Genomic DNA, 12,709 nt, shown 5'->3' with positions numbered 1-12,709 from the left:
TAGGTTCTATAATGAAATTGTTCAAAAGATTAATTATAACAGTGGGTATGAATCAGGTAGGATGTTTAATGATTCAATCGGTTGTATGCTAGCTAATGTCGGTTTTATCACTACTGCTTGGTGTATATTTCATAAAATGCTTTATAGTTGTAGTAGGGATTATTATTTCTTGCAGCTTAACTGGGTAGAGTTTTTGATCGCGGAAAAGAAATTGAGATTATTAAAGGGTTATCTTCTTTTGTTGGTGATTCTGAAGGATATTTTGATACAATTTCTCTTGTGTGATGCTCGGCTTGGGTCCGTATTACTGGCAAGGTACAATGAGGGTTTGATTTGTTAGATGTTTCCAAGTCATGGGTATCCATCTGAATTTCAGTTTCTGAATTCTTTGAGTCTTGGAATGCTTTATGTAGTTGAGATTGAAGGTGCATGGAATTTGGTCGTTGAATTCTCAATAAATCGATTTTTGTTTCTCTTATTGGTTAGAGTGATGAGCATTAAGCAGGCATATAAATGGTCTATTCAAGTGCTTGGTAGGAAACTGTTGGGCAATGCGGAAAATTCCCGATGGCATTAACTCGAGTTTTATAGTTCTCATCCCTAAGAATAACAAATCTGATGTTATTAAGGATTACATGCCAATTGGTTTGAGTATTTTTTTCTTCAAAATCATTACAAAAATTTTGGCTACTAGATTGGGTACGGTTTTGAACAAGTTAATTTCTGAAGAACAGGTCGCTTTTATGAAGGGGAGGAACATTCATGAGAATATAGCCCTGGCGTCTGAGCTAATTAATGAAATAAATACGCCAAGGAAACATGGAAATGTAGGCCTGAAGTTGGATATTGCTCAAGCTTTTGATACGGTTAGCTGGGATTTTATAGCTGAGGTTTTTCGTCAGTACGGTTTTTCTGAGAATTGGTTTTTCTGGATTCTTAACATTCTTCATTCAGCTAAGATTTCTGTTATGATTAATGGTAGCCCTGAAGGTTTTTTCAGCATTACTAGAGGTTTGCGCCAAGGTGATCCTATTTTGCATTTGATTTTTGTGCTCATTTAAGATATTTTAAGTCGTAATCTCTCTAAGTTGTTTGCAAGACGAAGCATGCATATTATGGTTTCAAAAAAAGGTGTTGCGCCTACTCACCTTCTTTTTGCCGATGATATTCTTGTTTTCTGCAAGGGTAATCTTCTTAGCTTGCAAAATTTGAGGAATTTGCTCGATATGTACCAAGAGGCATCTGGCTAATGCGTAAATTACGCAAAGAGTAAATTTTATTTTGGTGGCGACAGGGATTCATGGGCTATTGCTATTAAAAATTATTTGGGCATGGAAAGAGCTTTATTTCCGGATAGATATATGGGAATACAACTGAACCCGGGAATAGTTCGCCACATTCATGTTAGGCATATACTGGGGAAGATTATGGACAAGTTAGCCGGTTGGAAGGGTAAGTTTCTATCTTTTCAAGATAGACTTGTTCTGATTAGATCTGTCATTTCAAGATATGTTATTCATTCTATGGCTGTATACAAATGGCCATGTAACATTATTAAGCAGGTAGAGAGGGCCATTAAAAATATTCTTTGGTCTGGTGATGCTGAGAAATGTAAGTATTTTACGGTTCTATATGATAACATGTGTTGTTCAAGGTGTGAAGGAGGCCTAGGCACTAAGAAGTTGTTGGATGTCAACAAGGCCATGCTTATGAAGTTATGGGTTACTATTCGGGACTCGAACAAGGTTTGGGATCGATTCTTGATAGCCAAATATTTCAAAATAAATGGTAATTTGATCGATCATAAACTTGGTTCTTCGGTTTTCCCGGGAATTCGGTTGGTTTACAATTTTTTGCAAAAGCATACTCGATCTATAGGTAATGGCGCTAATACTTCCTTATTCTTTGATAATTGGTGTGGTAATTTTTCGATTGCGAAGAGAATGGGTATTATTTCTAAGGGCCTTAATGATTTTAAGGCTAAGGTTAGTGATATTATTGTTGATGGTGCATGGGTCATTCCTCAAAAAACGAAGGACTTGATGATTCGGTGCAATATTGATGTTGAAAATATGCCCCTTACTGCTTGTGGTAAAGATTACAAGATTTTGGATTTGGATCGCAAAGGTGTTTTTTCAGTTAAGTCTGCAAAGGCTGCTACTAGAACGCCTTTTGAGGTGCAGCCTTGTGCTGCTTTGTTTTCTAGGCCTGTTGTGCATCCTACTTTGAGTGTACAATATTGGAAGATTTGGGATAAACAATGTTGCGCAAGTGAAGATAATATTATCAAGAAGACTGGTAGGAGTATGCCTACAATGTGTCGTCTGTGTAGGGAGAATGGCGAGTCTATTAGCCATATTACTTGGCATTGCAGGTTTGCTAGGAGAATTTGGGCTTGGGAGACTAATATTTTTAACCTGCAGCCAAATGAAGAATTGGTGGCCTCTTACAAGGCTGCTAAAGGTCGAAGCAGGATGATAAAAGATCTGTGGTTAGTTGCTAATCTTGCAATTGTCACGGAACTTTGGAAATTGAGGAATAAAGTATTTTTTGAAGATGCTCTGGTGCAGTGGCTTGGTTTTAAAGGACGAGTTTATCAAGTAATTCGTGATAACTCAATCAGAATGAAGAGCCATATGTATAACAATATGGATGAGTTACGTATCCTGAACTATTTCAAGGTGCAACACAGATCATGCAGAGTTTCTGCTCCAATCGAGGTTAGTTGGGATCCTCCTGATCCATGTAAAATTATGATTTTTTGTGATGGTGCTTCTCTCAGAAATCCAGACCAAGCGGGTGCTGGCGTTACTTTTCGTGATGCAAATGTTGCAGTGCTTAGTGTTCTTTGGGTTGGCCTTGGCTGGCAAACTAATTATTATGCGGAAGTGTGTGCTATAATTTATGGCATGATGCTATCCAAGAGGTGGAATGTGAGGAATATTTACGTGCAGTCGGATTCGATGAGTTGCATTCAATCTTCTCATAATGGTGTCTTGTCGTGGGAGTTAATGCCGAAATGGAGTCTTGCGAAGAATTTTTACAAAAATATTCGTTATGTTCATAGTTATAGAGAAGCTAATTTTTCGGTTGATGCTTTGTCCAAGCAAGCATGTTTGCTGGCTGAAGATATCTTTGAGTTTTATGAGGGGAGGCCAGGCTTTATTCTATCCGTAGAATGGCCTGGCGTAGTTTATTATCGCTTTAAATAGACCAGATGAGGGGATGGCCTCACGGCTAGCTTCTAGTCTGGCCTAGCCCATGTACAGTTTTTTTCTTGTTATTTTAATTTTATTGACCGAGTAAAGAAAAAGTGCTTGGTAGGAAAGGAGCAGAAATTTTATTCTTACAGCTACCATGTGAGTTGTTTGAAGTGATGGCAGTTCATTTTTTGTGCTTACATTTTGTCGTCAAGAGTGAGGGAGTTTACATACCAGCAGATGAGTTATCTTTCCAAATGATTAGAGTTTTGAATTCAGCTAGTGCTCTTGCATATTCTTGTTGTATTCCACTGCGAGGTTTGAATAAAAGGGAAGATAATATGCTCCTGCATACTTCTGCAAGGTTCTTTCAGGTGAAACTATTCAAAGTTTTACTTGATAGACAAGACGGCAATGTGCTCCAGATTCTTTCGAATGAGTTTGGGAAATTCTCAGTTCACACAAATGTTAGCACTCGTTTAATTCTTGCAAGAATTGATACTTTTCAGCACACTACATTACCTACTTTTGAAATATTTTGGAGGTTTCCGATTCAAGAGGGAGTTCTGATGACAGTTGCGCATTCGAGTTAGAGTTATCTGCACAAGTCTTGTCGTGTTGGGAATTCTAAGATCCAAGTTATATACTTACATATGTTAATGGACTTTTTGAGATGGAAATACAAATGGTACTCTACAGGTTTAAGGAATGCTTCAAATGCGAGTTTGACCATTAAACTGATGAGCAGGCACTCCCTTAGCATTCATGAATTGAAAGGATCGATTGCAATTATTTTGGTTGAGACCGGTGCTGTTTGCAAGTTATTGTATAAAAGATTACAACATGGTACAGTTCTATGGTCTAGGTTGCTACTTCAAGTGGCAGGTCATCATGCAGCTAGTACTGCGAGAGAATTATTCGACCAACTACATCATAGTAGTGGATGCAGTTTCTGTGATGCTCTACTCTTCCAGATGGTAGGTGGTTTACATACATCTCAGGTTATTCCCAAGCGACCTACTGTGTTTCTTGCTCTCAGTACCAGCAAGTTGGGTCATCAGTCTTTGTAGCAGGAGATCGGATTATGCTGGCTTAATTTCAGTTGTGGAGTATGACACGTGGTAGGGTTTTCACTTGGTTTTTCACTTGGCTATCATAAGAACCTAGCTCTACAGTACGTGGTAGTAAGAAATGTTGTTCTCACTGCGAAGAGTTTCTTGTAAAAGGGGTGGAAATCACAGATGTAGTGTGGCCTCGTTCTAAGATTGTTGAGCAGCTTATGGGGACATCTAATCTCAAGCAACACCTTAAGTGGAAGTTACATGTGGTACCATTTAATATCTACCCTTCAGCAACAGATACAGCAAATGGTCGAGAAATATTAGAAGCAACCTTTTTGCCAGCTTCCAAGACATTGCAGACTGCATATACAAAGCATTGTTCTGTAATAACTATAGTCTGGGGTGTAACAGTTCATTTCTGCAACAGAATGGACAGTGGTGTAGAAGGCACGTTGTTCAGAAGTTATGTCAAGATTTTCAGAATGAGTCTCTTTTCGCACTCCTCACCACATGCACCTGGGGTCTATGGAAGTTTTTCTTTTTTAGAGGAAGTTGAAATGATTCTAACTGTGTTTCTCTGGGTAGGATACCTCAGGTGGAATAATTTAGATGGGTTTCAGCTGGTTGGCGGCGGCTAACAAATGTTGGTTAGAGTTTTATCTCAATGGGGTGCCTTGCTGGAAACTGGAATCCTAGGAGCTATTTGTTTTACCAAGATACATTCCCCAGTCTAATTGCAGTTACTATTATGAGGAGAAATCTATCCTCGGCAAGTTTATTGAGTATCATAAAAGGGAATGCTGCCATAATTGGTATTTTATCTTCAAGTCATGCTCAAACGACATCTTTATGCTTTTGTCGGCTATTGTGGCAGGTATCTCCACCAGTTCAAGGTTGCATCCAGTTGGAGTTTTCTCGGGGATTACTATTAGTTCAATTCATACTCCTGGTGATTCAAGACTTCTATGTGCTCATGTTGCTGGTCTCATTGCATCGGGAAATTAGTATGCTTCTTATGGGCGTCTGGAGTGCAAGTACTCTAACGTGGATCAACATGGACTTCACGTCAGTTGTCATCATTGGTTCTCACTTGCATATTCTTGAAAAGTGGAAGTATAAACGAAGAAATGTCATCAAGCTCATGCACCTTGCATCCACATGTGTTGATCAACTCAATAGGGTACTGCTGTGCAATCAAAGACAATGTGAAACCCATTTACTCATCCTTGAGGACAAGGATGCATTTGATAGGGGGTTGATTGTCATGTGACTTCTGATATGGCTGCCCTTATATTAGTTGGTTAGTGATGAGAGTCTCAGGTGCCCTTAATAATCGAGTGTCTGCCTAAATAATATTTGGTAATTGTTGCCTAGTGGATTATGGACATGTGTCCGGCTACGATTGATTCCTTCCTTAAGTTTTTCCTTTCATCCCTAGTTGCATTTAAGTTGTAGGAAGAACCCTATTTTGGGGTAAGTTATGAATTAATGAAGTTGTAGTTGACTGCTTCGCCAAAGTTACTTAGATTCCGTTCTATTTCCGATTCATATCAGTTCCAATCCATCCTCAATTGTACTAGAACAGTACACATTTATTGGAATTAGGAAAACCGAATTTTGACATTCATTGTGAATCTTGAGAATATCTCCATTTTCGTAAATTCCTTGGTGTCTAAACATCCTTGGTCTATAAATATCTAAGATTGCATTTGTAGAAAACTATGCAAAGAGTCGGGCAAACTTAAATTCTTGTTGTTTCTGGTGGAGCCGTCTATTCAGAGAGGAAAGTATCCTAATTAGGTGAAATCTCTTATGAACGCTTGTTTAAAGATTTTTGTGGGATCAAGAAGCTCTACGAGTACCGTTGGTGGGAAACTAGATAATTGCAGTGTTATTAGTTTTCGATTGATTTGATTGACTAACGGTTGTTGAAACTTTGATTGCACCTATTTTTTTATGCTTGAGGATCTTTTCTTCTTATTTAAGATTCACTCAAACTAGATCAGAGTATCGACGAGATCTTCAGAATTGTTGTTAGATCTAAAGACATCTTGTGATAATCTATTGTAAACAGACTCTGTTCTATGCGTGATTGATCACACGAGATTCAGGTGGTGTTGTGCAGGTTATTGAAGATAAAAGAAGATTTGAAGACGAAAAAGATTTCTTATTAGTTTTCGTATTTTTTGAATTGTGTGCACAAACCTTGATCGGCTGGGATCCAACTAAAATCGATTTATCGATTGATTAGTTGCGTGTGATCGACATTCTCTATATTTCTCTTTGAGATTTATATTGATTGAGTGTGAATCTATACTTGAATATTTAGGTAGTTAAAGTTAGATTGATCTAACCAGACAAATGAGTTTATTAGATTAAACATAAGAGCCTTTGTCAACGACTCATCTAAATCTTGTAGCAAGATTGATTAAGAGTGTTACCAAACAGATTCTTCCTTTACTGTTTGGAATAAGATTCAAAGGACTTGATATTCACGTGTGTGACTCTAGAAGTCGAAGGCGTAGTGATACTGAGGGAATTAAGTAGCTAGGGGTAGCCTGCTTGGTCTCAACTATACGAAGTTGGTATTAGATTTTGTATAATGGATTAATTCTGAGAGTATTCAGAACTGGACTAGGTCATGGGGTTTTTATGCATTTGCGTTTCCTCGTTAACAAAATCTTGTTGTGTCTTTTAATTTGATTTACGTATTATAATTGTTTATTATAATAAAGTAAAATACACATATACGTTAACTCCGTATTACATGATAGTGACCCTATGGAGTTTGGTTATTAGCGAACCTACTATCAAGTAACACACTTTGTTGTAGTATTGTCTCAATCTTGTATCCATAGTCAATCACACAAGTTATCTTCTTGTTGTATTTTCTCGATCTCATATCCATAGACAATCATACGAAGTGTAGACTGAATTGTCGTATTGTCTCGACACTGTCCATAGACGATCACATTCGGAAGATGACTTATAGGTTGAAATAAAACGATTATGGTGTATTTGGGTACCCTCGTCTTTTCAGGATGGATAACGAAATATATTGAAAAAATCATCGAACAAGCTTCTCTACATGGACATTTGCTAACGAAGATGAACCATATCGCAATTCATCCATAACAGAAAGCTTCTCCTAATGCACCGGAGAGTGAAAATAGTTGCTTCCAACTAGCGAGTTTTGTCCATATAAGAGAGTGAAAACAATGTATAAAAGGTTGAGCTGTTAAGGGTTCAAATCAGACTGTGAGAGATATAACCACTAAGATCGAGCATGCTTCTACCATATTGAGCACTTGTAATCTTCTGCAAATCATAGCTAAATCACCCTCTGGATGTACTTTTTAACACTGAACCACGTAAATCTACTGTGTCTTGATATTTAACATACTATAGTTTCAAATGTAGTACCTCTATCGTGAATACTTGACTGATAATCATGTTTTAGCTTTATATTGTTCTTTGGTATATCGTGGTTTTCCTACAACTATAAAGTTAGGTCTTAATTTTTTATTGGACTAAGTATATATAAATCCCCTTCGAAACCCACGTTGATAAGCAACACATTTGTGTCGGTGAGATTCATGATGCAGAAATTCTTGAATGTAGAGACAGGTCTGTTAAAGCACTGCTCGGTCGAACTCGCAAGCGTTGCTATCTCAAGCTTGTTTGTCAAGTTTAGTTTCCAAAACTATAAGTCTTGATTTCTAGTCTACTTATAGCTAAGTCTCGGACTAGGATAGTAAGTGTAGTTGAGCTCTAGGCTCCACGGCGTTCATCATGCAAAGACGAAGAACTACTCAAGGAACTGGTGGAACTTCATCGACAAAAAGGTATGTGGATAATTGAACTTATCTATCACTCAAAAGTCTATCTATTCTATCTCCTATCTTAAGACAAAGGTCGTATTGCTATACAGACTTCGATTATACACATTTGCTATTTCGAGCCGAGTTTATCTCGCTTATCTATTTCTCGAAATTTGTGTTGGTAAGCTTACGATTTGGACAAGTTCATCTTTACTCGTGACGAAAGTCATGTTGATTATTTCAATAACTTGAAAATCGCTTTGATGAAAAATAGTTTGTGAATAACAACTATATAACATCCTCTAAGAAAGTTTCAATGATTGAAATGACATTTTAGAACATGTAACCATCTTTATATATAAACATGGTGTGTCTTCACATTTGTGTAAAAGTCCAAAACCGGGAACCCAAAGTATGCGTACCCGTACGCGTACTGGCGGAAAGTTCACGTCCGTGAATTTCTGATGGATTTTGAAAGTGAAAACAAACTCAATCCGGTTACTTAAGTACGCGTACCTTTATGCATACTTAGGTAGGTTACTTTCTAAAATCGGTTTGTTCATGAACTAAAACATTTATATATTAAGGAATGCAATCTTTGCAAACAGTGGCTATAATGTTCATGAATCGATTTGAGTGAATCAAAACCGATTTTGCTTCGATTGTGTCTTGTATACTTCTATAAGATCTAAGCAATTGAACAACTCTCTAAGTAGTTCATTTGAGTCATTTGAACTAGTTATGGTGAAGATGAATAAGGTTGATATGAAAGTGCTCATATGGATAACCATTGGTTAACCATTGTTGAACCAACTAAGTGTACACGTTTAGGTACGTTTACTCAAACCTAAATGAAGTTACATTTCATTTGTGTATAAGAAGCTAAGTTCGATCTAACAGTTGAAAGATATTAACTTGATTCTAATCAGGTTTTCATCTAATGATGAATATTGAATGCTTTGTTACCAAGGTAACTTAGATTGCAAACCCTGATTTGGAGACTATATAAAGGAGAACTCTAGCAACTGGGAAACCTAATCCCCGCACCTTATGTGTGATACTAGTTGTATAATCTAGAGTCGATTCTCCTTTAACCTTAGGTTTCTCTCGAGACCCTGTAGGTTAATGACTTAAAAACTTCATTGGGATTGTGAAGCCAGACCTAATTATTTTTTCTGTAGTTGCGTGATCTGATCTTGCTGTTTCTATCATGATTGAGTGCAATCGTAATATTGGCTTGAGATTTAAATCTCTGATAGGCAAGATAGAAAAGTAGTCACAAACACCTTCGTCTCATCGTTTGTGATTCCACAATATCTTGTTTCGCTAGTCGATTAAGATTATTTTGAGGTGATTGATATTTCTAGGTTTTTCTTCGGGAATATAAGTCCGTTATATCAATTGGTTCCTGTTCACCTTGATTTATCAAAAGACGGAACAAAAATCATAGGTATTTCTGTGGGAGACAGATTTATCTATTCCTATAGACTATTCTGTGTGAGACAGATTTGTTTATTAAAGCCTTCGACTTTGGGTCGTAGCAACTCTTAGTTGTGGGTGAGATCAGCAAAGGAAATCAAGTTGGTAGTATCCTGCTCGGATCAGAGACGTAAGGCGCGCAAATGTACCTTGAATCAGTATGAGATTGATTGGGGTTCAACTAAACTACAGACCGAAGTTAGTTTGTAGAAGGCTAGTGTCTGTAGCGGATTAATACAGTGTGGTGTTCAATCTGGACTAGGTTCCTGGGTTTTTCTTCATTTGCGGTTTTCTTGTTAATAAAACTTCTGGTGTCTGTGTTATTTCTTTTCCCCATTATATTTTGTTAGATAATTGAAATATCACAGGTTGTGCGTTGAATTGCAATTGGTAAATCCAACCTTTGGTTGTTGATTGAAATTGATTGATCCTTGAACATTGGTTTATGGTACCGTTCAAGTTATCTCTCTTATATTCAATCGGGCTCGAAAATTATTATTTGTTTGATTGCAAATTGAATTGAGAGATTGAGATATAACTCCTTGATATACTTTTTATAAGATTGAGTCTAACTGTCTAGTTGATTATCTTGTAAGTATATTGGAGTTAGTCCATACAGATTGCTAAGCGAAATATTGGGTGAGGTTGTTAGATCCCCGCTTTTTCAAGGTCTATCCCATTTTTCTCCTGTTGCGATATGCTAACCCTAGCATTTTGAATTAATACTTTTTTTAAGAACTATTATTGGGGCTGCATCCCCGCTAGTTTTTTTGGGCTGCACTGGGTCATGGAATAGTGATTGTTATAACCTCTTATCCAACATTTTTTATAATAGCTAAACTACCCGATTAGATTAGTGCTAATTAGGATGATTAACTAAACTAATTATAATTAGTGTATATATTAGGATTAACCATTCGAATAATTTTTAGAAAACAAAACTTTTTTTCATCATTTTTTTTTATTTGATGCAATAGATGATTTTGAAGATTTTAGTTTTAAATTTTTTTACGGAAATCAACCACCTAATATGATGAAGTATATCCTCTAAGTTCTTAGGGGACGCTTATATTTTGAGGATTTTGTAGATCCAATCGGGTTAAATCCATCAAATTTTTTTTTGTTTTGCAATTACGGTTGGGAAATATTATCGATCCAGCCGTAATTGGTAATTTACGGCTCGGAATTGAGACAATCTCCTCCATAAGTTACTTTCACGGCTGGGAAATGAAGAACTCCCAACCGAAAGTGTTTTTTCTTTGTTTTAGTAACTATCAGAAATTATTTCGGCGAGGTTTTCCAAGCCGAAAATACAATTTACGGCTGGGAAGCCTAGCCGACACAAGCATGTTCGGCGGAGAAAACCTATCCGAGATTTTAATTTTATTTTATTAGAACCGTTTACGTCTAGGAAATGGACACTTTTTTGCGGTTGGAAATTTTTACTGGGTTACGGTTAGGAATTAGCATTTCTCAACCGTAATATAGGATTTACGGTGGGGAAAGTAAGAACTCCCAGCCGTGTACAGATTCAGAAACTGTTTTTTTTACTCCACTTAATTGAACCAAATTTTTTGGCCAATCAAAAATAAAAATAAATGGTGCGTTTCTTAGTTTTGGTTGTTTTTCTTTTTTTATCATCATGACACGAAGGAAAAGATGAAGAAGAAGAATGGAAAAAATTAATTTTTTTTTTATGATCCTCATTTTCATCAAAATGCGATGGAGAATCACGATGTGATGGAGAAGATGAAGAAGATTTTTAAATGATAATCATCTTGATCATGATGAAATGAAGGAGAAGAAAAAGAAGAAAAGATTTTTTTTCAAAAATAAATAAATAGTTAGATTATAATTTATTTATGTAATAAGGGTAAATTTGATTTTTCACATGCATCCGAGTCCCCTCTCCAAAGTTCAGATAGCTTATGAAGCACCCAAATCTCAAAGGGCCGAAGCCCTAATAAAATGATTCTTTTTCAATCACTACGAGCAAAACAATCTATGGACCAAACATCTGGTCGTACTAGATGACTCATGGACAAAACTGCCTTAAGAAAAAAAAAAAAGGATTATTTGGTTTTTGGTATTCAGGTTTGGTCTAAAATTTGCCCAACTTTTGCGTTTGGTCTAAAACCAACGTTGACCCGAGTTGATTACGTCAAATATTAACATTTGTTTATAAATTATTCATATAAAATTAAATTGCAATATGAGATTACAAGCATACCCTTCACTTAATTAACATTTACAAGCACACCCTTCATCTTGCCTTCTTTCTCTAAAGATATCACCGCCCACACACACCACCATTAATGGCAGCAAGTTTCTGTTCACCCTCCCCCTCTATGCCTGTCTCGATCCAAATATATGTGGCTTCAAATTGAACCGAGCAGGTATTTCAAAAAGCCCGATCCAAACACAGAACCCAACTTTCAAATTCTGGCCATAACCGAAATCCGGCAACTCCCACCTAAATCCGGACATAGCATCCAACTCAATCTTCTGTCCATCTAACCAACAACACCAATTGAGATTTCCTGCCAGCTAAAGCACCGATTTCCATCTGCTCACATTTCTCCCTGTACATAACACTCGAGCCAACACCAAATTTCATCACCCACTATTGTCTTATGAAACAATCATTCACCTTCTTCTCCATACAAATCTCCACTAGTCAACATTTCTGGTGTCAAAATAAGACCGACCACAACCCAATTATTCACTGATCTGAAGCCGAAACAGTTCCATTTCCTGAGCACTTTCCTTCACCGGCAGAAGACAGTTCCATTATCCCCAAATTGAACTCAATTTCGGACCACAACTAACCAATTCCATATTTTGTACAAACAACCACAACTGCCAGCACCTGATTCAATCCATCTCGAACAATCAGTACTCCATCTATATGTTCCTTCAACCATTTGTATCTTGCAGTTCCATGGAGTTGATTCCATCTCCATCCAAAAACACGTCCATCGATAAAACAGACCCTAACTTCTTCCTCTCAAGAATTACTTCAACTGATGATTCTTCAAAGCGCAAATGAACCCCTGAATACATATTCTAATCATTCTTCCATGTCTTCTGGGTTTACTATTGAACTCGAGAACGATCTCTTAATCTCATCAATCTGGACAATGGAGGC

The 12,709-nt window shown here is 37.0% G+C and overlaps 1 protein-coding gene across 1 annotated transcript; it reads left to right on the top strand.

Moving 5' to 3' along the window:
• The first annotated feature begins 1,361 nt into the window (after window positions 1-1,361).
• LOC113350890 lies at window positions 1,362-3,212 on the top strand. Its single transcript, XM_026594994.1, has one exon. It carries the CDS (start codon window positions 1,362-1,364, stop codon window positions 3,210-3,212), a length of 1,851 nt encoding a protein of 616 aa, XP_026450779.1.
• Window positions 3,213-12,709: the final 9,497 nt, after the last annotated feature.

Source organism: Papaver somniferum, chromosome 2, assembly GCF_003573695.1.
Source record: "Papaver somniferum cultivar HN1 chromosome 2, ASM357369v1, whole genome shotgun sequence".
Lineage (NCBI taxonomy): Eukaryota > Viridiplantae > Streptophyta > Magnoliopsida > Ranunculales > Papaveraceae > Papaver > Papaver somniferum.
Note: the sequence above shows the minus strand (reverse complement) of the source record. Positions and strands in the feature narration are given on the sequence as shown.